We start from the raw sequence: 27538 nt of genomic DNA, 5'->3' as shown, positions 1-27538 counted from the left end.
ACACATTATAATAATAATGATACTTAATGTTTCTGAAGCCAAAATTTCCTTGGACATGGTTCAAGATGGATGCTGTACCCAATTCTGGTCATGAGGTGGAGACGTTCCAATGTACACATTTTTGTTGTACATTTAGTTTTTTAATAGCTAACTCAGTCCATTCATTTTTCCTGTGACCTAAATGTCTCTCTTGTTTTTTCTTCCTCTAGTGGTTTTTAATTGTCAACAAATCTTACAAAGTCAGTGCAGCAAGCTCTTTTTTCTTCAGTGGTGTGTTTGTGGGAGTTATCTCTTTTGGCCAACTTTCAGATCGCTTTGGAAGGAAAAAAGTCTATCTCACAGGTAATCTATTAGAGTGTTCATGAACTGAATAAAAAGACTTATTTCCTTAAGGTTTGCAGGCAACGAAATAAGGGGGATTATTTGCTTAAGGTTAATTTCAGGGAATTGCCATGTGAACACAGAGCTGATTTTTATTACACTGGCAAGAGGCCATACTGTAGTCAGAGTTGTTTCTGGCCAAGCATGATTTAATGGCCAGCACACCTGGTTAAGGTCAGATGTTTATACCATAACTTTTGGTAGGTGATGATGCTTTTGGAAACCCCCAAATTCCAATTTATCCCATGTTTCTAAGGAGAACAGTCAAATATTTAAACATATAACTAGATCCATTTCCTTATAGTTGATTCATTTCATATAAGTTCTACAGGACTCAAGATTTTTCCATTTCCAGCATTATGGTGAATAACTGAAAACTGTGTATGATTGACAGAAATCAATTTGTAACAAAGAAATAAAATGTCGTTTGTTATAGATTTTGAGAAACTACTTTAAAAATATAGCCAAGAAAATTTAAATTTACAAAAGTTTATCTTTACAAACTAATGAATATTATTTATTGCTTTCATGAATTGCTGTTGTCTCTGGATAATTGAATACTGTTACTCTCTTTCTAGGTTTTGCTCTTGACATCTTATTTGCTATTGCAAATGGATTTTCCCCCTCATATGAGTTTTTTGCAATAACTCGCTTCCTGGTGGGCATAATGAATGGAGGGATGTCACTGGTGGCCTTTGTCTTGCTGAACGAGTGTGTTGGCACCGCCTACTGGGCACTGGCAGGTACTGCTTAAATCATGCAGATGTGGAGATGTTGAGCAGCTCCAGAAAGCCTTGTGGGAAACCAGTTTAACCCTAAGTCTGAAAATGCATTTGGATTTGAAGGACTCTATCCAACAGTTAGATTTGTTTTCCTGAGTTTGTTCTGAATGGCCTTGAATGAGTCATAATATTCATATTCCTGTTAAAAGAGTCCCCTGGGTCCTGTCTCAGAGGTGGTGAGCTCACCACCCATCTCACAGATTACCTGCCAGTTATTGTAGAAAGTGTTGATTTCCTCAGAAGGGCATTAACCACTTTTTACATTGAGCTGAAAAATAGTGCTGAAATAAGAAATACTAGGAGCTTCTTTCTTGGGGCTTTATATTTTATTAAATCCTTGTTCACAGCCCTTTTTGTTTTTATAATTTCTCTTCCAGTCAGCAGAGAGTACAGTTGTAACATTTCTTTACTGCTTCTTAATTTACAAAATTGAGGCAATATTCCATATTATTTTAAACCGTTCTGTCATCTTCTCAAGCACTACATATGTAGGAAAATAAATTATTTTAAAAGGTTATTTGGACGGACTTCTGGGGAAGATGGTGGAGTAGGGAGCACCCACCAAAACAACTGTTAAGCAGGCAGGAACTGTCTGAAACAACTATTTTACAACTCGAGAGGCCAGGAGAACACCATACAGCATCCAGGGAAGAACAGGAGGAAGAGGCAGATAAATTACAGTAAAGAATTTTAAATTGCTCTCACCAGCACAGCAGCTCTCAATGCCATCCCCTACTCTTGCATCAGGTCACTGTGAGGCCAGTGCCTGGCTAGCTGCTGGGACAGAAAGGAACAGAAAAATCCTCTGCCCCAAGAACAGGGGTGAGAAAGCTGATGGCTGATCATGGCATTTGAATAGCAAATTTGGATTGGTGGGTCCTGGCAGCTGTTGTTCCAGCCTGCACTGGAGGAAGGTGGCGGCAGCCATTGTTTCAACCCTCCCTCTACAGGGGTGGAGACGATGGAAATTTAAAGATGCAGCATTTCCTCAGGGCTTCGGGGGACAGTTGGCTGAAGGGCTGCATTTGCTGGGCAGGCCAGGAAAGCTCAGCTTTGGGGAGCCATTAGAGAACCTTTTGGTACCCTTCCTGATCCTCTCTCCCTAGAGCACTTTGGAGCCGGTCTGCACCCCTTTCATGGGTCCCAGCCCTGTTCTTGCTGGGAAAGACTTAACTTGGGAGAGACCTCTGCAGGGTGACCCTCTTCCCAGAATTTTCCTCCCAGGCAAAAGCAGTATGAGATAATAAAAGAAGTATGAAAACTATAGAGGCAGACACTCTGGGACCAAGGCCTGCCAACAGAAATACCTGGGAAAGGTAACTCTGTCCCCTGGGAAACCGAGGAGACAACCAAACTTTTGTAAGCAGGGGAACACCAAAAGAACTAACAAGCAAAAGCCCAGGACAGGACAAGCCCAGAAAGACAGGGAAAAGCCTGACACTGCATTCACCTTGGGCAGACCTTCCTGACAGGAGGGCTGAAGCTCAAGAAAATCTGTCTTATCACCAGCTAGTTAAAAAACCAAGAAACAGACATCCAAGGGAGTAAATCCCAGAGTTAACATTTAAAAATATTAAAATGTACATTGTACAACTAAAGAGTACAAAACAAAGAAACAGGAAATGGTGGTCCACCCAAAGGAAGAAGATAAAAATAGAGAAAACACCAATGAAGAAGATGAGAGTGTAGACATACCGAACAAAGCCTTTAAAAAAAAATCTTAAAAATGCTCAAGGACATGAAGGACAGTACAGAGAAAGAACTAAAGGATATCAGGAAAACAGTGAATGATCAATATGAGAGTCTTAGTAAAGACATGGAAATTTTAAAAAGGAACCAGGCAGAGCTGCTGTAGTTGAAGACCACAATAACTGAAATGAAAAATGCCCAGGAGGATTTCAAGAACAGATTGGAACTGGTAGAAGAAAGAATCAATGAACTTAGAGACAAGACACTTAAATTGAGTCAGGCTGAGGAGCAGGGAAAAAAAATATACTAAAAGCAAAAATAGCCTAAGACAGCTATGGGACACCATCAAGTGCACCAGTGTATACATTGTGGGAGTCTCAGAAGGAGAAGAAAGAGAGAAGGGGACAGAAGGAATAGTCAAAGACGTAATGACAGAGTACTTCCCAAATTTAGCAATAGACATGAATATGCACACCCAAGAAGCTCAGAGAACACCAAACAGGGATCAGTGAAGAAAATACACTGTGTCATATGCTGATTACACTATCAAATGCAAAGGACATGGAAAGCTGCAAGAGAAAAGCAATGTTTTAAACACAAGGGAGCCCAGTTAGATTGAGTGCCACTTTTTCATCAGAAACTGTGGAGGCAAGAGGTTAGTGAGTTAAAATACTTAAAGTGCTGAAGGAAAACAACTGCCAGCCAAGAATTTTATATTTGAGACTCTCTTTCAAAAATGAGGAGAGATTAAAACACTCTCAGATAAACAAAAGCTGAGGGAGTTCCTCACCACTAGACCAGCCCTACAAGAAATGCTAAAGGGAGTTCTTCAGACTGAAAGGAAAGAACGCTAGACAGTGCTTCAAAGTAGCATAAAGAAGGAAAGACCTGTGGTAAAGATAACCATTTGGGTAATTATAAATGCCAGTATTATTGTATTGTATTGTTTGGTATGTAACTCCACTTCTTACTTCCTACAGGTGCTAAACTGCAAATGCATAAAAAGTAATGATAAATCTAGGTTTTTGGACATTCAGTGTACAAAGATGTAAGTGGTAAGAAGTACAAAAAAAAATGATGGGAGTACAGAGGAGTATAGAAAAAATATATGTGCATGCTATTGAAGTTAAGTTGGTATGAAACTAAGTAAGATTTTATATATTTAGGATGTTAAATTTTAATCCCATGGTAACCACAGAGGAAAATAGGTGGAAATTATATCCAGATAGAAGTAAGAAGGCACTCAACATGGTACAACACCAAAAAGCAAATAAATATAAAAGTAGGTATTAATGGAAGTGAAGAACAAAAAAGGTATGACTTACAAAGGCTAAATAGCAAAATGGCAGAAGAAAGTCCTGTATTATCAGTAGTGACTATTAAATGTAAATGGATTGAACTCTCCAGTTAATAGGCCAAGATTGGCAGAATATATAAAAACGCATGACCCAACTATGTGTTCTGTGTGCAAGAGACTCACTTTAAAGTCAAAGATACAAGTAGGTTGAGAGAGAAAGGATGGGGAAAAATCTACCATGGAAGTAGTAACCAAAAGAGAGCTGGGGTGACTATACTAATATCAGATAAAATAGATTTTAAGTCAAAAACAGAGGGATAAAGATGGTCATTATACACTAATAAAGGGGGCAATTCAACAGGAAGATAAAATAATTTTAAATATATATGCACTGAACAGCAGAGCCCCAAAGTATATGAAGCAAATACTGAGAGATTTGAAGGGAGAAATTGACAGTTCTACATTAATAATAGGAGACTTTTTTTTTTTATTCTTCCAACAAACCTTCTCTCTTTCTTATATTATACATTTTCTTTTCTACCATAGGTGTCTCTCATTCATTGTCCACCTTTTTTAATCCTTACCAACTTTATTTACTTGTCTTTGCAGTTTAGTTTTTGGGAATCAATATCAACCAATTCTCTTTCCAATACCACCAACTCTTCTTTTCCCTAGAACTGCACCTGCCAGACAAGTACTCAACCTAGATCAGTCCATTCCCATGCTCAGAGTGCTGATGGAACAGAATTTCAAAACTTTCTTTTTCAGTGTCATTATCATCAATGAGCTTGTTTTTTTTATATTCATTTTATTGAGATATATTCACATACCACGCAGTCACACAAAACAAATCGTACGTTCTATTGTTCACAGTACCATTACATAGTTGTACATTCATCACCACAATCAATCCCTGACACCTTCATTACCACACACACAAAAATAACAAGAAGAATAATTAAAGTGAAAAAGAGCAATTAAAGTAAAAAAGAACACTGGGTGCCTTTGTCTGTTTGTTTGTTTCCTTCCCCTATTTTTCTACTCATCCATCCATAAATGAGACAAAGGGGAGTGTGGTCCTTACGGCTTTCCTAATCCCATTGTCACCCCCTAAGCTACATTTTTATACAATCATCTTCAAGATTCATGGGTTCTGGGTTGTAGTTTGATAGTTTCAGGTATCTACCGCCAGCTACCCCAATTCATTAGCACCTAAAAAGGGTTGTCTATACTGTGCATAAGAGTGCCCACCAGAGTGACCTCTCGGCTCCTTTTGGAATCTCTCTGCTACTGAAGCTTATTTCATTTCCTTTCACTTCCCCCTTTTGGTCAAGAAGATGTTCTCCATCCCACGATGCCGGGTCTACTACATTCCTCTCCAGGAGTCATATTCCACGTTGCCAGGGAGATTCACTCCCCTGGGTGTCTGATCCCATGTAGGGGGGGAGGGCAGTGATTTCACCTTTCAAGTTGACTTAGCTAGAAAGAGAGGGCCACATCTGAGCAACAAAAAGGCATTCGGGAGGAGGCTCTTAGGCACAATTATAGGCAGGCCTAGCCTCTCCTTTGCAGCAACAGTCTTCCTAAAGGCAAATCCTGTGGTAGAGGGCTCAGCCCATCAAACCAACAGTTCCCTAATAATAGGAGACTTTGAACACACCAATCTCAAATAATGGCTAGAACATCTAGTCATAAGATCAGTAAGGAAGTACAGGACTTGAATGATACGCTAAACCAACTAGACGTGACAGATATATATAGAACACTGCACCCAACAGAAACAGAATAAACATTCCTCTCGAGTACATAGAGATCATTCTCCAGGAAAGACCGTATGTTGGGTCATAAAACAAGTCTGAATAAGTTTAAAAATATTGAAATCATGCAATGTATATTCTCCAACCACAACAGAATAAAGCTATAAAAACAGGGAGAAATGGAAAATTAATAAATATGTGGAAATTAAACAACATATACTTAAACAACCAATGGGTTAATGAAGAAATCAGAAGCAAAATTAAGAAATACTTTGAGGTAAATGAAAATGAAAATATAATATACCAAAACATAATGGGATGTAGCAAAGGCAGTACTGAGAAGGAAATTTATAGCCCTAAATGCTTAAAATTTTAAATGAAGAAAGACTTCAAACCAGAGAACTAACCTCAATACTGAAAGGACTAGAAAAAGACGAGCTAACAAAACCCAAAGTGAGCAGAAGGAGGAATAACAGAGATTAGAGTGTAGATAAATAAAAAAAAAAAATAGAATCAACAAAACAAAAAAATATTTCTTTGAAAAAATCAATAAAATCGACAAACCTTTAGCAAGACTGACAAATTAAAAAGAGAGATGGTACAAATAACAAAAATCAGAAATGAAAAAGAGGGAATTACTACCAACCCTACTGAAATAAGAGGAAACATAAGCGGATAATAAGAACAACTGTATGCCAATAAATTAGATAACCTAGACAAAAAGGAAAGACAGTTAGAAACACACAAACTATACCTACACTGCTTCAAGAAGAAAGAGAAGATCTCAACAAACCAATTCCTAGTAAAGAGATTAAATTATTAATCAAAAACCTCCTGACAAAGAAAAGCACAGGATCATATGGCTTTGCAGGTAATTTTTACCAAACATTCTATGAAGACTTAATTCCAGTTCTACTCAAATTCCTCCCAAAACATGGAGAGGAGGGAACACTCCCTACCTCATTCTACAAGGCCAACATCATCATCATTCCCAAGCCAGATAAAGAAAATTACAGAACAATATCTCTTATGAATGTTGATGCAAAAAATCCCCAACAAAACATTAGCAAACTGAATCCAATAGCATATTAAAATAATTTTATGCCATGATCAAATGGGATTTATCACTGACATGCAAGGTTGGTGCAACATAAAAAATCAATTAATGTGATACATTTCATTAACAGAATGAAGAAAAAAAAACACATGATCATCTCAATTGGGCAGAAAAGGCATTTGACAAAATGCAGCATCCTTTCCTGATAAAAACACTTAGAATATTAGGAATAAGAAGAAGCTTCCCCAATGTGCTTAAAAGCATATATGAAAAGCCCACAGCTAACATCCTACTTAATGGCGACAGACTGAAAGCTTTCCCTCTGAGATCAGTAACAAGACAAGAAAGCCTACTGTCACTACTGGTATTCAACATTGTACTGGAAATTCTTACCAGAGCAATCAGGCAAGAGAAAGAAATAAAAGGTATCCATATTGGAAAGAAAGGAGTAAAACTTTCCCTGTTTGCAGATTATATTATAATGTATACAGAAAATAACAGAGCTCCTAGAGCTAAAAAACAAATTCCGCAAAGTGGTGGGGTACAAGATCAATACCCCAAAATCAGTAATGTTTCTATACATAAGCAATAAACAATTGGAAGAAGAAATCAAGAATAAAATTCCATTTGCAATAGCAACTAAAGGAATCAAGTATCTAGGATAAATCTAACCAAAGATGTAAAGGACTTGTACACAGAAAACTATAAAACGTTGCTAAAATAAATCAAAGAAGACCTAAATAAATGGAAGGATATTCTGTGTTCATAGACTAGAAGACTAAATATCACTAAGATGTCAATACTACTTAAATCAATCTATAGATTCAGTGAAATCCCAATCAAAATGTCAACAGCCTTCTTTGCAGAAATGGAAAAGCCAATCATCAAATTTATATGGAAGGGTAAGGGTTACCAAATGGCTAAAGCCATCTTGAAAAAGAAGGAATGAAGTTGGAGGGTTCACACTTCCCGATCTTAAAACTTTTTACAAAGCCACGATAATCAAAACAGCATGGTCCTGGCTTAAGGACAGACATATAAACAAATGGAATAGAATTGATAGCTCCGAAATCAACCCTCACATTTATGGCCAACTGATTTTTGACAAGGTGGCAAAGACCACTCAATTGGGAGAAAATAGTCTCTTCAACAAATAGTGGTGGGAAACCTGGATCTCCATTTGCAGAAGAAAAGGAGGACCCCTACCTCACACCATATTCAAAACTCATCTTGTATTGGATCAAAGATCTTATAAGAGCTAGAAGTATCAAACTCCTAGAAGAAAATGTAGGGAATTATCTTCAGGACCTTGTGTTGGGCAATATTTCTTAGACTTTACACCCAAAACACAAGCAACACAAGAAAAAATAGATAAATGAGACATCTTGAAAATTAGAAATTTTTGTTCCTCAAAGGACTTGATCCTGAAAGTAAAACTACAACCTACACAATGGGAGAAAATATTTGGAAACCACATATCCAATAAAGGTTTAGTGTTCAGAATATATAAAGAAATTCTTCAACTTAATAACAAAAAGACAAATAGCCCAATAGCAGTAACCCCAAAAATGGGCAGAAGACTTGAATAGACATCTCTCTAAAGAAGAAATACAAATAGTAAAGGAACATATGAAGACATAGTCAGTATCATTAGCCATCAGGGAAATGGAAATCAAAACCGCAGTGAGATACCATTTCATACCCATTAGAATGGCTACTATTACAAAAACTGAAAATAAGTGTTAGAGAGGATGTGGAGGAAAAGAGCACTCATTCATTGCTGGCGGCAATGGAAAATGGTGCAGCCACTGTGGAAGACAGTTTGGTGGTTCCTCAGAAAGGTAAGTATAGAATGACCATATGACCCATCAGTTTCACTACCAGGTATGTAACCAAAAGAATTGAAAGCAGGGACTCAAACAGATATTTGCACACTGATGTTCTTAACAACATTATTCACAGTTACCAACAAATGGAAGCAATCCAAGTGTCCATCAACCAATGAATGGCTAAATAAAATATGGAATATACATACAACAGAATATTATTCAGCCATAAAATAGATGAAGTTCTGATACATGCGACAATATGGATAAACCTTGAAAACATCATGTGGAGTGAAATAAGCCAGATACAAAGGGACAAATATTGTATGATCTCACTGGTTTGAAACAATTAGAATAAGCAAACTCATAGAGTCAGAATCTGGAATATAGCTTCCCAGGGAACAGGGTGGAAGGGGATAGGGAATGGGAAGTTAAGGCTTAAAATGTACAGGATTCTTATTTGGAATGCTGGAAATATTCTACTAATGGCTGCTGGTGGTGGTGGCACAACATCATGAACACAATAGCACTGAAATATGTATCTGAATATGATTAAGAGGAGAAACATTAGATTGTATATATGATAACAGGATAAAATTTTTTTAAAAATCCACGGAACTACACAGTGAACCCTGAGTTAATCCATGGATTTTAGTTAATTGAACAATTATTAAAATGTGCTATCATCAGTTGTAACAAATGCAAGGTATTGGTGGGAATCCTGTATTTTATGCATGATTGTTCTGTAAAACCACAACTTCTTTAATAAAAAATAAATTAATTTTTTATTAAATGCAGTAATCTGTGATTGTACTGGGCTCCCCCTACCCCCCTACCCTGGATCTTGGGGAAATAGGTTTTTTATGTCCGTCAGTGGAACTAGCAAATTTTGCCGGGGGCCACATCCCTTGCACTTGGCCATGAGCATGGGAGTGGATGACAGTAACTGCCACACAGAGGCACCACAGTTTACCAGCCTCTTCCTCCTGCTCTTCCCTGGATGCTGCACAGTGTTCTACTGGTCTCCAGAGTTTCACAATTACAGTATATATAAAAAAGCACAAGTACAAACTGGAAATATCCATTTTGACCAATTTGTAGTATGTTACTTAACAGGAAGAATGAGGATAATTGAAAATCATTGAGAATTTTAGAAAAAACTAAAACTATGCAAAATTCTTTTTTGTTACTTGTTTTAAAATATAAATATTTTCTAATTACAAAAAGAATTGATGCTTATTATAAAAAAAAATCAAGAAATATATAGAAGTCATCCATAAAGAACACATGCAATCCTACCCATCTGGAGACAATCACAGTTGGCATCTTGTTTTATGTCCTCCAAGAGCTTTTCCTTCACATACCTATTCCACAAAATTCATTTATTGAACAGATTCTATCATGTACAGGACTGTTTTAGGCACCTGTGACAAGAGTGGACAAAGGTGGGTAGGTGGGGCAAGATCCTTGCTCTCATGAGGCTCATCTTTTAATTAGGAGAGAGAGAAAATAAACACATAAATATGTATGTGATAACTTCAGAAAATTGTAAGTACAATGAAGAAAGTTAAGCATGGTAATGGGCCATGTGGTAATCCAGGAGGAGGTGGTGGGTGTTAGTTACATTAGTAAGGATAGTTAGAGAAAATCTCTATAGGTGTTTGATCTGAGATGTGAATGATGAGAAAAGCCCAGGCATGTGAAATTTGGGGAGAAAAATTCCAGTCAGATGGAATCACAAGGACCAAATCACTGAGGCAGGAATAACCTTATATTCTTTGAGGACTTGAAAGAGTGCCCTTGACTACAGCATAGGGTTAGGGAGAGAGGGAAGTGAGATAGGGTTGGGAGGGACCAGCTGATGTAGGGCTGGTGATAGGCTGAATGAGGAATTTGTTTTTTTATTCAAAATATAATGGAAAGTGAGTGGGGAGTATTAAATAGAGGAGTGATACAGTCTTACTTATGGAAAGATTACTCTGGTAGTTGTGTGGAGAACAGATCCTAGTAGAGCAAGTATGAAAATGGAGAAATCATTTAGTATGGTCTTATGGTTGGTCATGTGAAATCTAGGGGAATAAGGGAGAGATGGAGGGAAGAGGGTGCATTAGACCTGGATTTTGGTGAGAACATGACTTGCTAAAGGATCAGCAAAAATGGAAAAAGAAAGAGGAATCAAGATTTCTTGGCTTGTGTTGGAAAACTGGGTGGATTGTGGTGCTATGTACAAAAATGAAATTGTAACTTATATACTGTTTTCCAACCCTGTTGAAATTTAGCTTTTTCTAGTCCAAACTAAGCAGGAATTGCAGGCTTGAAATTAAAAATAAGCAGAAAAGAAATCTGAAAAAGAGGTATAAATAACCTAAGGTCCATAAATAGTTAAAAACCACCTGTAGTACTCCAGAATTATAATATGCAAAAGTGGTGATTAGAAAAGTTCATTTATTATTGTTTTTAACCAGTTAACCTAGAGTCTTATTACATCTGCATTTCTATACCTTATCCCTGTTGTCATTTCCAGGCATTTTTGTGTAGATTCCTGGTGTATATTTGACATGAATGTTTATTGGCCCCTCAAATAAAAACCATTTCCTTCTTTCCACATAAACTCTACATAGTCTTATGGGAGCTTTGTCTATGATAATGTCATTGCCACATCAAACTAGACTCATCCATCATGACCAAGTCTTCCTGATTGTAAGTGACAGAGAGCTCTAACAAGCTTATGTATAAGAAAATCTATTATAATTATAACCAAACTTCAGAAGAGCTAGGCTCAGAGATGCCCAGAGCCAGGAAGTCAAATGCTTCTCATCTTTGCTCCCCATCCCCTCCGAGAAGCTTCCTCTACTCAGGCAGGGACTTGGCCCAGCAGCTGTTGGGTTTCACCACCAAATCCAGTTTAAATTCGTTTAAATTCGTGAGTAAGAGCTCTTATCAGCCCAACTGGGAACTATGGTTAGCAACCCCCACCTACTTGAACAACAGGGATGAAATGAGGGGCAGTGGGTTCTCTAAAGGAGTAGCAGGTCATTCCTGGAAGTAGAAAGGAAAGCTAGACAGACAAAATTCTGTAATAAATACTTACCACAGGAGGAGGCTTCCAGGTGGCTTTTTTTGGAATATTAATGGAATTACAGCGCTATATTTTTATTACAGTAAGACAATATAATAATATTTTATAACATGTATTATTTCATCTGAAACCAACAGCTACCCTTTGAGGTAGATATTATTTCTGTTTCACAAATGAAGAAATCGAGGCTTAAAGACATTAGTGATTTGCCCAAGGTTACCCAGTAGCATGTGGCATAACTCAGGTCAGAACTCTGGGCTCTCTTCTTTTTACCTACGTTGTTGTCATTGGATACCCAGTATGCAGAATTATTCTGACCACTGACAAGAAGCCCTGTTTTTGGAAGCCAGGTACTATTTGATATACTGTAATGAATACATCATGGCTGTTGGTTACCTTAAACTTTCAGAGAAATCACACTCACCATTCCCTTATTTATTGGACCACATACTCTGTTGAGGTTCTGAAAAGAGCATCCCTAAGCTATCACTTCGGCTCTCTTATGGCTCCCTGTTTTCCTGGTTTTCCCAACTGTAGGGCAAACCGAATACAAATCATTATCTCTTGTTACAGAGTGATAATCTGTGGACAAGAGTCAAAGGAAACATTTGCTTTTCAGGATTGTTTATTGTAGAACATTTTTGTGACAAGATCAACAAAGTTCTGTTTCTGTGGGATGCCCACAGAAATCGCCTTTCCATAGAAGGGAGATATGAGAGCAGAACGGTGCAGAGACAAGCTCTCCAATCAGACAGACCTGGGTCGAGGCCTGGCCCTGACACATGAAACTGTACATACTTAGACAGCTTCACTTAACCTCTCTGAGCAATTTCCTCAATTCAGTGTATGACTAATATGCTATTTCGTGGGAAAATGTATGGAAAACATTTAATGCCTAATAAATAGTGGTTGTTATTACTACCAGTAGTGATAATAGCAGTTATAGAAAGTACATCAGAGGTATAGAATTTGCAAGTATATTGGACAAGTTGGTGGGGTTTAAAACCCATCCTGGTATTCATTTCAAAAAACAGGATTCTTTACAGTTCCATGTTTGATTTTTTCCCATCAGTGTGCTGCCTAAAAGGCGTGTGTCATAGAGCTCGTATTTTATTTGGAAAGCCATAGAAGAAGCAAATAAGTATAAAATATCATACATCCAATGGTGATTAATTAAGTAGAGGAAGGTGATAAAGAGCTTTGGGAAGTAAGTTGTAATTTAAAATAGGGACTTCAGGGACAGCCTCTCTGATGAAGATGAAATTCCAGTATTCTAATAACCTTATGACCTAAAATCCCTATCTTCCCATATGGCAAAAATATTTCCATGCCTTAGTCACAGATTCAGGCAGATGCCAGTACAACATTCAGTGCAGAAAGCATTTGAGCAGACCCATAAAATTCATTGTGTCCAAATGTGATTTGTATTTTTGATTTGTTGTTCTTCCATTTTGCCACTTTGCTGGCCTATCTTCTAGGTTTATTATCTGATGCTTGATATTCATGTAGGATTTTTCTTTTCTGCTCTGCCCTTCATACTTGACAGTGTAGGGCTGACATCTTACGAGGAAGGAGATGACTCTGTGACTTGGGGTTGGAAATAGTCCTACTGGTCCTTTCTCCAGTAACAGTTCTTTTTTTCCTGAATTAGGATCGATCGGAGGCCTCTTCTTTGCAGTTGGCATCGCCCAGTATGCCCTGTTAGGATACTTTATCCGCTCCTGGAGGACGCTTGCTATTATGGTTAACCTGCAGGGAACAGCGGTCTTTTTCTTATCTTTGTAAGTACTTTCCCTTTTAGAGTTTGAATGTAATAAGCAGAAGGAATGATTTAAGAGGATGCGGGTCAATGAGCAGCATTATTCCCTTTCAGGAGCTTGCCTGAACTGACTTTGGTGAAGAACTAAATTCTGCAAGTGCTCCAATGCTTTGCAGCTCCTGGGAAGAGGAGATGCATATTTAATTCAAAATGCAGGTATCCCTTGTTTAAAGTAACCTCTCAGTAGACTGCCTTTAACCTTCAAATTGTTGACATAAAGAACCTATTTCTTTTTTAACCTAAAGCCTCAAGCTTAAATATCTTCAGGCTGGATCAAATCATGTGCTAGGTATGCAACTGAGGAGTGATAGTGTAGAGCGGTATATTCACATTGACTATATAGTAACAATGATTCATCCTGTAGAAGACTATCATTTCAGGGCCTCTCAAGGTGCTCTCTGGGAGAGTCTCAGACATGGGAGAAATCCTTGGAATGCATGGTCTCAAAGCAGTAAAGGGGCGATTCTCTGGGCAGGACAGGACTCTACAAAAGACTCACCCAAGTGATTGCACTGTGGTGCTCTAAAATACCCTCATGCTCCAAAGTAAGCCCCCAACTTAGGCCCATCTCACCTGAAGTTTCTAATAGGGCTTATGAAGAGTTTTCTCCCCTGAGGTATCCACCCTCTATCTAATTTTACTCATTAAAATCTTTGGGATAAATAAAATCTTCAGCCAATGTTACCAACTTTCTTCTATGCCATAAAGTGAGGGATACTTGTAGTGGCATTTTAATTCAGATAGCTCTTTAATTTAGTAGCTCTTATTTCAGAGTCTACAAATTGAGATTTGGTGAGAGACTGAACTGAAATTTGTTTGCATACTATCTTTGAAAGCAAAGAAATTAATTGTTAGTGCAGAAATGAATACAGTGTAAATAGCCTGTATAAAAAAACCAAAATTTATTAAATGAATTTAGTTATGGGAATTGTAATGAGATAATTTTATTAGAAAGGACACTAACAAGATTTCATTAGCTTGTATATTGTAAATTTTTTGATATAATGTAAGGATACCTGGTATAGTTCCTTGCATTAATAAGCATTCATGTAAATAACATTGAATAAATGAATTTTCTTTAGAAATATTTAATAAATCTCATACTTGTCCATTCATTCTAGTTCTCATCTCTCCTCTGATAATCGTGTGTCTTTAAGGGATGATCCAAGCCATTCTGCTTTTCTTTTCCTGAATGTATAGTCTTAGTTTGTTACTGCTGAGTGCTAGGTGGGAACTTCTACTCTCACTGGCAAATGAATTCAGGCCATGAAAAATAGAAAACAGAGAGAGAAAAGAAACACATAAAACTTAAATATATACTTAGTCCATTAAGCCTGGGACGTGAGGCTTCCCCCAGTCTGTCTCCAGTTTATCTTTCCTGGTTTCCTACTGTCCCATTCACATACCCTATGCTCCAGGCAAACTAAGCTGCTGGTTGTGCCCAGAGTGCACATTATGTAGAAAAATAAACATTTCCTACTTCCATGCCTCCTCCTCATGCTGTGTCTGCTCTTTAAATGCCCTTCTGCCCCTTTTCTCTTGTTTGATACTCAGCCTTCACGGTTTGCTCAAACGCTACCCCTTCCATAAAGCTTTTCCTGATCATACCCTCAGCTACAAGTCACTCCCCTTCTGTAATGAAATTCCATAGCACTTACCCCATACTTCTCGAGTGGGCCTCGTACTTCTGCCTCACACTGGAGCCATATTTTCTAAACCGAAAGCTCTCTGATAGCAGGCTCTGCTCCATGATTGCATTTCCCCCAGCACCAAAGCCTTCCACACAGTCATGTGCTTCCTATCTATGAGACGAGTGTTGACATGAAAACAATTTGGAATCATCTTCAGAATTAGTCCATCAGTAACACAAGAAAAAGTCACATTATTTTGATTTATACCTTGCTTTTTTAACAGAAACATTAAAAAAAAAATTCCTCTTTTTCAAAATACTTAGTTTGAATAGCCTTTTTTTTTTCCTAAAAATCCATGTCTCTCTAATTCACAAAGTTCTGCTACCATTAGAGATATTCAGACAACATATTTTAGCAGAAACCACTTGGTTACATTAACATTATAGCTTTGAAGATGGCCATGGCACTACAACTTCGAGGACAGCAGGTCTTTGGCCTGGTCAAACTGCAGAAAAATATGAGGTCCTAAGTTTACATAATCAAGGTAAACCCTTCCCCAAATGAAAATAGTTTTCTTAATTCATCAGACTCAAATTTTCAAAGCCTGAATATCTCTCAAATATCTTTTTAAAAATGATTTATAAATTTTTTAAGTAATTTTTATTGCTTATAAACAATTCTGAAAACACAGAGAGTTTTAAAAGGAGGGGGAAATGACTTATTTTACCCAAAGATAATGACTGTTAATATTTTGTCATATTTTCTTCTTAGCTCTCTTCTCAATCTTCCTTAGTTTTACTTTTTATTATATACTTTCTAATACATTTCTTTCACTTATTTTTCTATTCCAGGTTTGTTCTCTGTATACTCATCACCAAGTAGTCTTCTTTTATGTTCTTTTTAGTTGTATTTGGACTTAATCAGGATATTTTCCATTGCACTTCATATATGGCCCACAGTGGACAGAGTCAATTAATCCAAGTGATGGCAAATGTAGCTTCCAACAGAACAATGTTTTGCTTGATTATTTCCTTCAGTGGCAGTCATAATAATCAAGCCACAATCAAGAAGTAAATAAAAGGATTTTCCAGGATATGGCTGTTGACCTTTGTTCCTGCTTTTCTTGCCAATCAAAAGTTGTACGTGAATGTTCTTTCCCCAGTAGCAAACTCCTGGGAGAAATCCTATCTTTTTGTTTCCATTGTCTTTCCTCTCAGTACCTAGCACATTGTTCTGTACAAAATGGAAATGCTCAATAAATGGTTATTTGTGGACTGTTTGTCCATTAAGATCCCCATTTCTGTAGTGCTTGCTGCCATATCACTATCCTTACTGCAAGACACAGCAAATTATAAAAGGCACATTAAAGAGCCAAATGATGTCAAATTAGATCAAAAGGTTCTTGATATTGTGTTCAATAAACAAGGCTTCCACGTTCCTTCCACCATTTGTCTTTGAAAAGTCCTCTCTGGAACTGTGAAAAGGCAAAAAAAAAATGCATACTATCTAAGTCTTGAAACTGTTCAGAGTTATCAATGGCAATATAAATGTTTAACACTATAGTTCTCGTAGAAAATAACTCTGTGTGTGTGTGTGTGTGTGTGTGTGTGTAAGTGTGTGTGTGTAACTAGATGTTAACCAGAAAGTTATGTTTATTCTTTAAGGTCTTGGAGGATCAGGAAATATCCTCAGGACATAGTAAAGCTAGTGATTCAACTATTTTAAAGCAGTAAACACCCAGAAGTAGCCAAGATGTGATAAACTGTTTAATTTTTATTTGTAGTCTTGAGATGATCTCTACCTCTCGAATAACATATTTCTACTTAAAAACACTCATGTTTTTAAAATTTATTTTTTTTCAGATGAGATAATAGATATCTGTTTCTTATTTGTAAGACTTCTTTTAGAACTTCAAAATCCAGTTTTTCTAGGGTCTTATTCTAACAACATTTACCTGGAATTTAGAGCCATGTCTCTGATCTGCATTTTATGAGGAATTTGTGTTAGCCAGTATTATAGTCTTAACTTGCCGTTTACATATTAAATTTTGAAACTTTAACCTTAAAAAATAAATGCTTAACTGTTATTTTTAAAACATGTTCTTGGTTTCCATTCATAAACTAGACCATCACTTAATGTTGGCATGCTGTTGCAAGTAAGCCCCCCTCATGCCCCCACCCCCATATACACACATGTCATTGGGAAAGTCAAGCTTTAAACCTAACATGGAGTCCAGTTGTGGTGTGGGAACTCATGTACTGAGTAGGTGATTTTTCTTCTTCCTATGCAGATGTACCTAATGAATATACAGCCTTTAATGACATCTCTTTCAGATTCATTCCTGAATCACCTCGTTGGTTATACTCCCAGGGTCGACTGAGTGAGGCCGAAGAGGCCCTGTACCTCATTGCCAGGAGGAACCGCAAGCTCAAGTGTACGTTCTCACTAACATATCCAGCCAACAGAAGCTACAAGGAGACTGGAAGTTTCCTGGACCTGTTCCGCTACCGGATCCTCTTAGGACACACCCTGATCCTGATGTTCATCTGGTAACTACATATAGGAGGTGTTTTGTTGATCTTCAACAATTCAGGTTGCTGATGGTCTATTGATAATCTATTCCTTCCTCAGAGCTGTGGAAAATTTTACCTCTTTCATCAGTATTTGGTTGTTTTCACATCAAGGCCCTGTCCCTTAGTACCTGGTGCTGTGCATGCCTGTGCTTTTGTATCTCTGTCTCATGAGTAAAAGATGATGGTACCTAGTAGGCAGTTTTACTGAACTTGAATCAATTAAGTAGACATCAGAAACACATCTTTGATCAAGGGATATTTGATTTAAGTATTTAAGCAAAGAAAATTAAAAATTAAAAAAAAAAAAAAAGGCAGAAAGAAACCATGCTAGAAACAGAAGACTTTCTAAATAGGATTTTAAAAAATGTCTACTTTTGGTTTTGTTATTAAGTAGTTCAATAGCATATTTTAGTTATGTTATTAAGTAGTTCAATAGCATGCACTACCCTCTGCTGCAGTTTGAGTGGCATTCCCATTCACTTTAACTCACTGGGGTGGGCTAAATGATATCCCTTGTACCAATAAATGTTATTTGGTACAATATCGAGTATGCACATCATAGTTTCTGGCCTAAAGGACTCCTATGCTGTGATTTATATGCACTTGCTATAAAGGTTGCATGGAGGCCTACATTTTCATGTTGGAATAAGGGAAGGTGATTTTATATGAAATTGATCTTATGTATAAGGCCAAAAAGAGGGGTAGATTGAGAATAAGAAGCTGTGAAGATATTTTTCTTTATCATGATTCTCCTTTTCTACCCGAGCACTGGCTGTCACCTGTATATGGTCAGGGGCCCTGTTACTCCAGTTGTTGCATTCCCCACAGAACCAGCACAGTGCTGGGAGTATCAGAGAGGGGTAATAAATGTTGAATGGAGGACACAAGCATGGAGAGTAAGGGGACCTTTGAAAGCCAAACCTGACAACACAGCTTAGGAAGCTACTAATTTGAGGTTCTCCCTATTCAGAAGCAAATATTTGTAAAGTATGTTCAGGTACTTAGAGCTCCATAAAACTCTGTATTTGCATATCATGTAGACAATCAAACTCAAACCCTCTGCCACTGAAGAAGCACGTACTTGCTGAAGATTATTTACTCTTTTTTTGTTAAGTTGTTTTTTTTCCTACTTTTGGGTTCTGGCCTTCAGGGGACAAAAGCCAGGGAGATTGTGCCTGTTTATTTTATGACTTACAAAGCCAAAGGAGCTCTTCTCAAATAAACTTCTTCTCCCTGGGCTCAGAATGTTAAAAACACCTGGTAATAGAGACAATGTCATTCCACGTATTGCCTTTCATTTTGGAGATGCTCTAAAACTCTAAAATCTCTTCTGTCGATCTGTCTTTGAAGAAAGCCTTACCTGGGGGGTAAAATTATACCTCTGTGTTTAACATCTGTTCCTGTGATTATTTCCCACAATATGCCTTTTTAAATAGTTCTTGATGCCCTAAATATACTGTTAAATATTATGCAAGCATTTTAAATTTTGTTTGGGGCACATAAAGAGGATTGAAGTGATTTTAATAGCTGTAATTACGGATCCCAATGACTAACTCAGCCATCAAGGAGGCTTCAGAGCAGATGCCCAGCCATGGGGACAATTAAGGCCTACCTTGCCCCATGCACTCACCATTCTCTCCCACCACCAGCTGCTAACTACATCCCTATGTTGTCCTGATCTGGCTTTGTGAATTCTTGTCCTGACTTCATGCCATCACAACTTGGTTTAAATAGATATGTATGCTTTTCATGGCTGGAATTAATTTACTGGCATTTCTGTTTTAAATGCAGAAAGGCACATGCTAACACATACATCACAATAGGAAATAACACCACGTAAGAGGAGGGTCTCTACTGCAGGTAAAAAAGATTTTGAAAACATTTGAGAAAACTTTATTTATTCACATTTGTTTAGCCTGCTACTTACATGCAGAGTGCCTGGGAGACAGGGAAAACAGACAATTCAGTGTCACTTTGCATCTTGGCATGTAATGTCCTGGTGACAGCACAGCTTATTGTCCTTAGCATATGAGTGACAGTGACAGCACCACCCCAATAAGTAGTAATGGGCAGTAGCTGCTGCCTCTGACTCATTTGCTAGAGAGGGGTAAACTAATAATTAATCCAGTTCTGGGGTCTCCTTTTCCCTTCTCCCATCTTCCCTTCTCCTGGCATTACTATGGCCTATTCTTAATAGCTGGAGCACTTGGCCCACTTTGCTGTTTTAGCAGAGATAGAAATAAAGCCTTCCCTTTCCTGCTTGATCTCATTATAGGTGCAGCTTATTAGACATTTTCAAAGGAAAACTAAGGAGCAGAAAATGAGAACCTCTTCTTAATAAACCCTTGTCAAGTTGAATTGCCAAAGCATAGAAACTGGTAAATTTACAAAGCCCAGGTGTTTTACTTGGTTTGTATAGAAATTTGTGTTTTCATATATTAGTAAAGCAAGTTTTAAGGTTCTACTTTTGTTTGTTTCTATTTTTTTTTTTTAATAATGCCATTTACTAGGCACAGAATTTCCTATTACTCTTCACTCTGAGGAAGCCCCAGCTGGGAGCTGAAGGCTGGCACTTTGATTGGCTTTGCTTCTTGGCAACTTAGTTCCCAGACTTAAGGAGACTGGCTCAGTGCCTGCCTTCGTCAGCACTGGGTCCAATGCCTAGCAAAATGCCTGCCAACCCAGAGATCTCCCTAAGTGCCTGCTTTATGAACAGCTTGCATCAATAAACTAGTGGCTTTTCAAAGGGACCTCCCCAATTGGCTCTTAGAGGATGCTACCTCAGGTCTGACCCTACTCTCTTCATTCTTATTGTTGATGTCTATAGTATGTGCACCTGCTGGATGCTGGATGGTGCCGAGAACATGGGCTGAGAAGTGCCTGGGTCATCAGGGGATGGGAGTGCCAGTCCTGTTTGGCCTGCAGGTGACGACTGAAGGTCCAGTCACTTCTCAGCCCACATCCTCATCACCATACTCTGTTGGCTTCCTCCATGGGAGTTCTTTTCTAGAGTCATTTTGTTAACATCACAACTGCTTAAGGCAAATGTTCCAAAGATTTTGAATTAGGGAACGTAAGAAGAGTTTCATTGTCTTCTATTAAATGTAAAAATGCTTGACTAAAGCATGTTCAAAGAATGTATTTCCTTGGCCATCCATTTGCTTTCTATAATCTTTAAATATTGCACAAAACATTTCCAAGGCCCTTTTCTTTTCTTTTTTTTTTTTTTTCCTAGTCTAGGAACTTAGTTTGGGATAGAAAGGTTAGTAGCAGAGTTAAGCTTACTCCTTGAGGCAGATCACATTATGTTGAACTTGTATTTCTAAATTCTTTGGTAAATTCTTAACATGCTTTTTTTGTTGTCTTTCTTCTCTTTTACCATCTGGTACTTTGGCACCATTTGCAGGTTTGTGTGCAGTTTGGTGTATTATGGCCTAACTCTGAGTGCAGGTGATCTAGGTGGAAATATTTATGTCAACCTGGCCCTATCTGGCCTCATCGAGATTCCTTCTTACCCTATCTGCATCTACTTGATGAACCAAAAATGGTGAGTATAGATAAAGTGTACCATATAGAATATATGCGCACACATGCCTATATACATATATGTAAACATATATACCTAAGTATTATTGTCTTTGTCCATATGGTGTATCTGCTAATTGCTTTGTGGTGTTAGAGTTCCTTTCAGGCCAAATACAGTTATAATTGATTTTTTAGTGTAGTATTTCTTAGGTTTCATGTTTGTAAGTTTCTGTATGGGTTTTAAAAAAATTTTGAAAGGCATTACTATTTGAGGATTTTTGAGTTAGGCTGTGTGCTGTTAGTTCCAGAAGATGAGATTATTAGTTTTATTTAGATAGAAGTCCATCAGCCTATTATTTAGAAGTTCTTACTGGAGGACAAAGGACTGAAAGAACTAGAAAGACTTTTCTTACTTCCTAAGCCCACTTTACTTTGTTGAAGGGAGAATATATCCTGCTTTTGCTACTCATTGTTAGTGGGCATGGCTTTAAAATACTTTTTAAAAGTTATTTTATAGAGCATCTTTTCCTTAGAGAGTTTTCTCAGAGAGCTTCTGTTATTTAGCCGCTGACCAGAGCAAATAAAAGTCCCATTCTGTGTGAGTTAGGAATCAGTTGGATTGTGTCAATTCTCATTCTCCAAAATCCATGACAATAGCACCAGGTAAAATGCTAAGTAAAGTTTGCTTTTTGGAGCTCTGAGTATTTTGAAAGGTTTGGATTCTGTTCAGCTGAAGGTTTTTCTACCAGGGGGTGTTTCCAGTTGTCTCTGCTGACCCCTCGGTAAGTGACTGCAGCTTACTCTCACCATGGTCCAAGAGTCAGTTCAGGCATTATTCTCAGAAATCTTTCCCCAGTATCCCTGGTTGTGACATATGCCCCTCCATTGTGCTGCTGTGGCTTCTTGTGCATACATCTAACGACCACTTGATGTGCCATAAAGGAAGCTGTGGGTGTGGGTATCATATATCTTTATATCCCTGGTGCCTACCTAGCATGGTGCCTGTCACCTGAAAGGCATTTGATGCTGAGTGTCAAAGGAAGCAAAATGACACGGAAAAGGAGACTCAAGACCTTCGCTGTCTCCCAGCAACAACTGTCAGAGTCGGTATTAAAGTCTAAAGCCATAGGAAGGAGTGTTGGATTTGGAATCAGGCAGACCTCATCTTAAATCTAGTTTTAGCCACACATTAGTTTTGTGACTTTGGCACATTACCTTACAAGGCTTCAATGTACCCATCCTTAAACTAGGCATTATAAAATCCACCTGGTAAAATTGCTATAAAAATTAGAACTAAAATTGTAGCTCCTAGCAGAGTATCTGGCAGATGTTGCAGGCCGCGATTAAGGGAGGCTTATTAATGTTATCATTCTTCCAAGTCCAGAGTTCTTATCTGAAAACTACTTTTCTCAATAAAGTGTACAATAAATGTCAGTGAATTTTGACTTAATAATAAGAAATTTTTTTCTGCTTGTATTTTTAAGAGAGAGAGGCTTATTTTAACAGTATATAAAACTTTGGCAGTGAGGGATTGAAAATGCCTACTTAACCAAAAGGGGGAAAAAGAAAGGTAACAAGCTGAAGTCACAGTGGCTGAGGATCCCAGATAAAATCAAGAGACTATCCTGGAGGTTTCTCATATGCAAACTCCAGCTAGATATCCCAAATGGCCACAGTATGCCATGCCCTTACCAACAGTAGTCCCCAAATACCTAGGTCCCTACCTGAGATTCTATAAAAGATTCATTCAGTAAGTTTACTTTTCAGAAACTTAAATCCACCAGAGTGCTCCTATACCAGACAAGTACTAAAACTCAGAGACAACAGCCTCTTTAAGGATCAACAGTTAGATGCAGCCCCCTTTCCCATACTGTTGACACCCCTGTTCTAGTTTGCTAATGCTGCCAGAATGCAAAACATCAGAAATGGATTGGCTTTTATAAAGGGGGTTTATTTGGTTTCATAGTTACAGTCTTAAGGCCATAAGGTGTTCAAGATAATGCATCAACAATTGGGTACCTTCACTGGAGGATGGCCAATGGCGTTGGGAAAACCTCTGTTAGCTGGGAAGGCACGTGGCCAGTGTCTGCTCCAAATTCTGGTTTCAAAATGGCTTTCTCCCAGGACGTTCCTCTCTAGGCTTCAGCTTCTCTCCAAAATGTCACTCTCAGTTGCTCTTGAGGCATTTGTCCTCTCTTAGCTTCTCCGGAGCAAAAGTCTGCTTTCAAAGGCTGTCTCCAAAATGTCTCTGTAAACTGCAGCTCCTCTCTCAGCTTTCTGTGCATTCTTCAAAGTGTCCCTCTTGGCTGTAGCAAGCTCGCTCCTTCTGTCTGAGCTTATATAGTGCTCCAGTAAACTAATCAAGGCACATGCTCAATGGGCGGGACCACATCTCCATGGAAATTATCCAGTCAGAGTTATTACCCACAGTTGGGTGGGGCGCATCTCCATGGAAACAACCTAATCCAAATGTTCCAACTTAATACCCACTAATATATCTGCCCCCACAAGATTGCATCAAAGAACATGGCTCTTTTTGGGGGCCATAATGCATACAAACTGATACAAACCCCTTTAATATGAACAAGTTAGGGTGTTCACTGCCTAGGTATCCCTGAAGATGAAGAAAGAGATTAAGTGAGAGGAAGGGGTAGCAACAAACAAGATAAGATTTAACAAAGGTCTATGAAAAACCAAACCAAAACAAAACTTTGAGCTACTTAAACTTCAAGTAACCAGAAAAGGAAATGAACTAGAAAATTCCATTCTCCATGTTTCAGTTTCATTTTCTAGAAGATGGAGAATATAATAGTACATGTCTTATAGGCTTTTGTTATTAAGGTTAAATAAGGTAATAGATGTAAAGCATTTGAAACAGTGCCTAGAACATAGTAAACACTCAAGGAAATAGATAGTATTGGTCTATGTTCTTTTCCCACACATATCATTTGATTCTGCCATCAGAAAGTTCTCCTTTGTTTTGGTTATTTATGTCCTAGTCAATCTTTTGGTCAGTCACACTTGCTAACCACTTTTTTAAAAAGATGAACATATATAATGAAACTGAAGACATTTAAAAAGGAAGGTTGGAAGAAAGAAACAGGAGTTTTTAAGATTCTTAGCAGAAATGTGAAATTTCTTTTTATTATTTAGGTTTGGTCGGAAGCGGACTTTAGCAGCATTTCTGTGCCTAGGAGGACTGGCCTGTCTTATCGTAATGTTTCTTCCAGAAAAGAAAGGTATGCCTTTTAAGTTTCTACAAGGGTTTCGAACAGCATTTTTATTACAATGAATCTCAGTACAGTAAAGAGATTACCATATGTCATGCTTCATTTCTGTGATCACATATTATTTAGCAGTTGTGTCGAGTATAATGGCCCAGATTCTTTCTACTGCCTAAACTATTCTCTGGGTGTATAATGTGCTTAGAGGTGCACTATTAATTCTTTCAGGCTATTAAGCTACCATCTGGGGTGGCTGGGATGCAGTACTAGTGAGGTTGTTTATTTATTTGATGATGAAGTGGACTGATTAGTTCTACCCGGAAAAAACTTTGTCCAAGACTGCAGATTGCACTCCTTATCCCAACACATTACAACATCAGAGATTGAGTCACTGATTCTCAGTGGTTGCTTTGGCACCCTTTAAAATCTCCATCAGCACTTCCAAGCTACCTCAGTAACAGCAACAACAATAAAATAAATATTCACAGTTGTGACAGTTGACATCCTTTGAAAACTTTGTCATTTTTAATGTAATTATAGTTTTACATGCAAACAGCTTCAAAAAAGGTCCCTTTGCAAAAAAGTTTGGATAATGGACATCAGTGATGGTAATACAATATCGTGAATGTAATTACTGTCACTAAATGAAAAATTTTGAGTTGTATATACATTACTACAATGAAAAATTCTCCCAAAAAGGGGTGAGTTCCCTCTGGCATCCTCATTTTACCTGATTGCTGTAGATACTGCTGGTTCTCAGCCTGTTTTTGCACTAGTTCACCTGAGGTATGGCAGCCATTGAACTGAGACCTGTAGTTTGGCACTCATTTTCAACAGTGAGGAGTGGGTCACAATAGACACTCACCTGCTACAATGTATGGTACAACAAAAGCCCCATGTTGGGGCTTTGGGATTTTGATAGGGCTCCATTATGGAGCTTGCAATCCAGGTGAGAATCATTGTCAGATGGTTTAACATAAAATCTTGATAACTACTGGAATTGCAGCTGAAGAACTTAACGATTCATTTCCTGTAGGAACATATTCTTTAAATGTTCCTTTGGTAAGTTGCTTCTTGTGTGAGTTGTCCCAGTGTCTCATTGAACCCTCCAAGGCCATGTGTCCTATGTCTTACGTAATTCTTCAGTATACCTTAAATGCTGCTGATTGCTGGCTGAAGCTGTGCTTTGAATACAGATTGCAGTTTGCTCATTGGTTAGGTTTTTCCTCAATATTTAGAATAGCCTTATGTTGATTTTCATAGGAAAATGGAAACTAGAGAATTCATTAAGTTTGCCTATTTTCTTTTCTCCAAGCAAATCGATACTTCTGTAAGTGCCAGGTAGAGTAGAAACTCCTCAGATGTTGTCCTGCCATAGGCTTGTGGAAATAGATGTCCAATTCTGTTTGTCTGAGCAAGACAATAATGGGCTTCAAATCATTGTAGCTCTAAGTTCAGCAGATTTTGTTTTTCATACATGACTTAGGAATTCATTTGTTTTTAACCCCCTACAGTCCAGTATTCTATTTATCACTTTATAGAGAAAAGCTTTTCATTGTTACTCTAAATACACCTTCGCAAGCCAGGTGATTTACTTCCTTCCTCCCTCCTACTTTACTTATTTGCACACTCCAGATAACCTGACCTCCTAGGACACTGCCCATGGCCCTTTCTTAAAATTATCTCTTTTAAACAACAAAACAGAAACCCTGAGTGAATGCAGATGGTGTTCTCCAATCTGGATAGTAACACTCTTTGCCCACTTCTAACTCGTAAGAGAACAATTTGAACCCTTTTTTGATTGTGCCCCTTGATGGGCGCTGGGTAAGAAACATAGCATAGCAGAGTGCTTTTCCCACTCCCAAATGTGCCTCAGGAATATGATACCTCTGTTAGAGAGGTAGCCTCTATCCTATTTTTGAAGTTTTCCCGGGAAAAAAAATCCATAATATCCCTTAGTAAATATTTCCTGTTTTTAATAACCATTACTGTTAGAACGATCCTCTCCCACTACAGTTGAGCCCATTTCTTTTCATTGTATTCATCACTAGAGATAGAGAACAGATGGTCACCCTTTATTTATTTATTTATTTTGCATAATCTTTTCTACACTTGCGGACAGCCATCTAGCTATTCCTGAATCTTCTCTTCCTTGAGCTTAAAAATATTTATTCTTTAAACTTTCCTTGAAGCTATGGTATTTATTCCTTAAAATATTTTGATGGTTTTCATATAAATCCTTCAATTTTTCAAAGTTCTGAGTTCTGAACAAAATGTTTAAAAGTTCTCATAAATTCATATCAAGAAAAATACCTAGTTTGAAAAATTCTATTGACGTCTTGTGTCAACTTAGAAACCACAAATTTTTTCACTGCTTTTTGTGCTCATTTGCCCTTGCTTTTTCCCACCAAACATGTGTCAACTCATATGCCCCTCTACCCACCAACTTTTGTAGCATTATTTATGATTTTGATTTTCTGCCTCAGGCATTTGTGAGTACTGTGACAATATATCTCTAGGAGAAACAACTGATAAGCTAGAAAATGGATTGTTTGGTATTCTCCAGCATGTGGTCCATAATTATTAGGCAGAAGTGCCCAGTACATATTTGCACACACTGGCCTCTAAGAAAATGTTCTCCTCTGGGGATAACATTACCAGGTGGCCACTAATTTATTCCACAGATTAGTCATCATACATTTTATCTGATGTCGCTTCTTTCTTGGATTATTATAATTAAGATTACAGTACTGGCTACTAATTATTAAGTGCTAACTATGTGTTGGGTTCTCTTTATATGCAAAATATATTTGATATTAAACCTCATTTTATAAATAAGGAATATAAATATGGAATAATTAAGAAAACTAAAGCAATAGGTCAAACCACTTGCTCAGG

At 37.8% G+C, this 27538-nt stretch overlaps 1 protein-coding gene across 4 annotated transcripts in view; it reads left to right on the top strand.

The window, feature by feature from the left end:
• The window catches only part of SLC22A15 (solute carrier family 22 member 15), a 141933-nt gene that overhangs the window by 60558 nt on the left and 53837 nt on the right, over positions 1–27538 (top strand). For all 4 annotated transcript variants that reach the window (XR_005215266.1, XM_037826287.1, XM_037826288.1 and 1 more), the window contains 6 exons: positions 210–342; positions 960–1124; positions 13520–13649; positions 17652–17867; positions 21298–21438; positions 24570–24655. Coding sequence is in view for 3 of the 4 variants with exons in the window: in XM_037826287.1 (XP_037682215.1) it covers positions 210–342; positions 960–1124; positions 13520–13649; positions 17652–17867; positions 21298–21438; positions 24570–24655 (871 nt within the window). In the remaining variant the exon portion in view is untranslated. The remainder of the gene's footprint in view (positions 1–209; positions 343–959; positions 1125–13519; positions 13650–17651; positions 17868–21297; positions 21439–24569; positions 24656–27538) is intronic.

Source organism: Choloepus didactylus, chromosome 2, assembly GCF_015220235.1.
Source record: "Choloepus didactylus isolate mChoDid1 chromosome 2, mChoDid1.pri, whole genome shotgun sequence".
In the NCBI taxonomy this organism is placed as follows: domain Eukaryota; kingdom Metazoa; phylum Chordata; class Mammalia; order Pilosa; family Megalonychidae; genus Choloepus; species Choloepus didactylus.
Note: the sequence above shows the minus strand (reverse complement) of the source record. Positions and strands in the feature narration are given on the sequence as shown.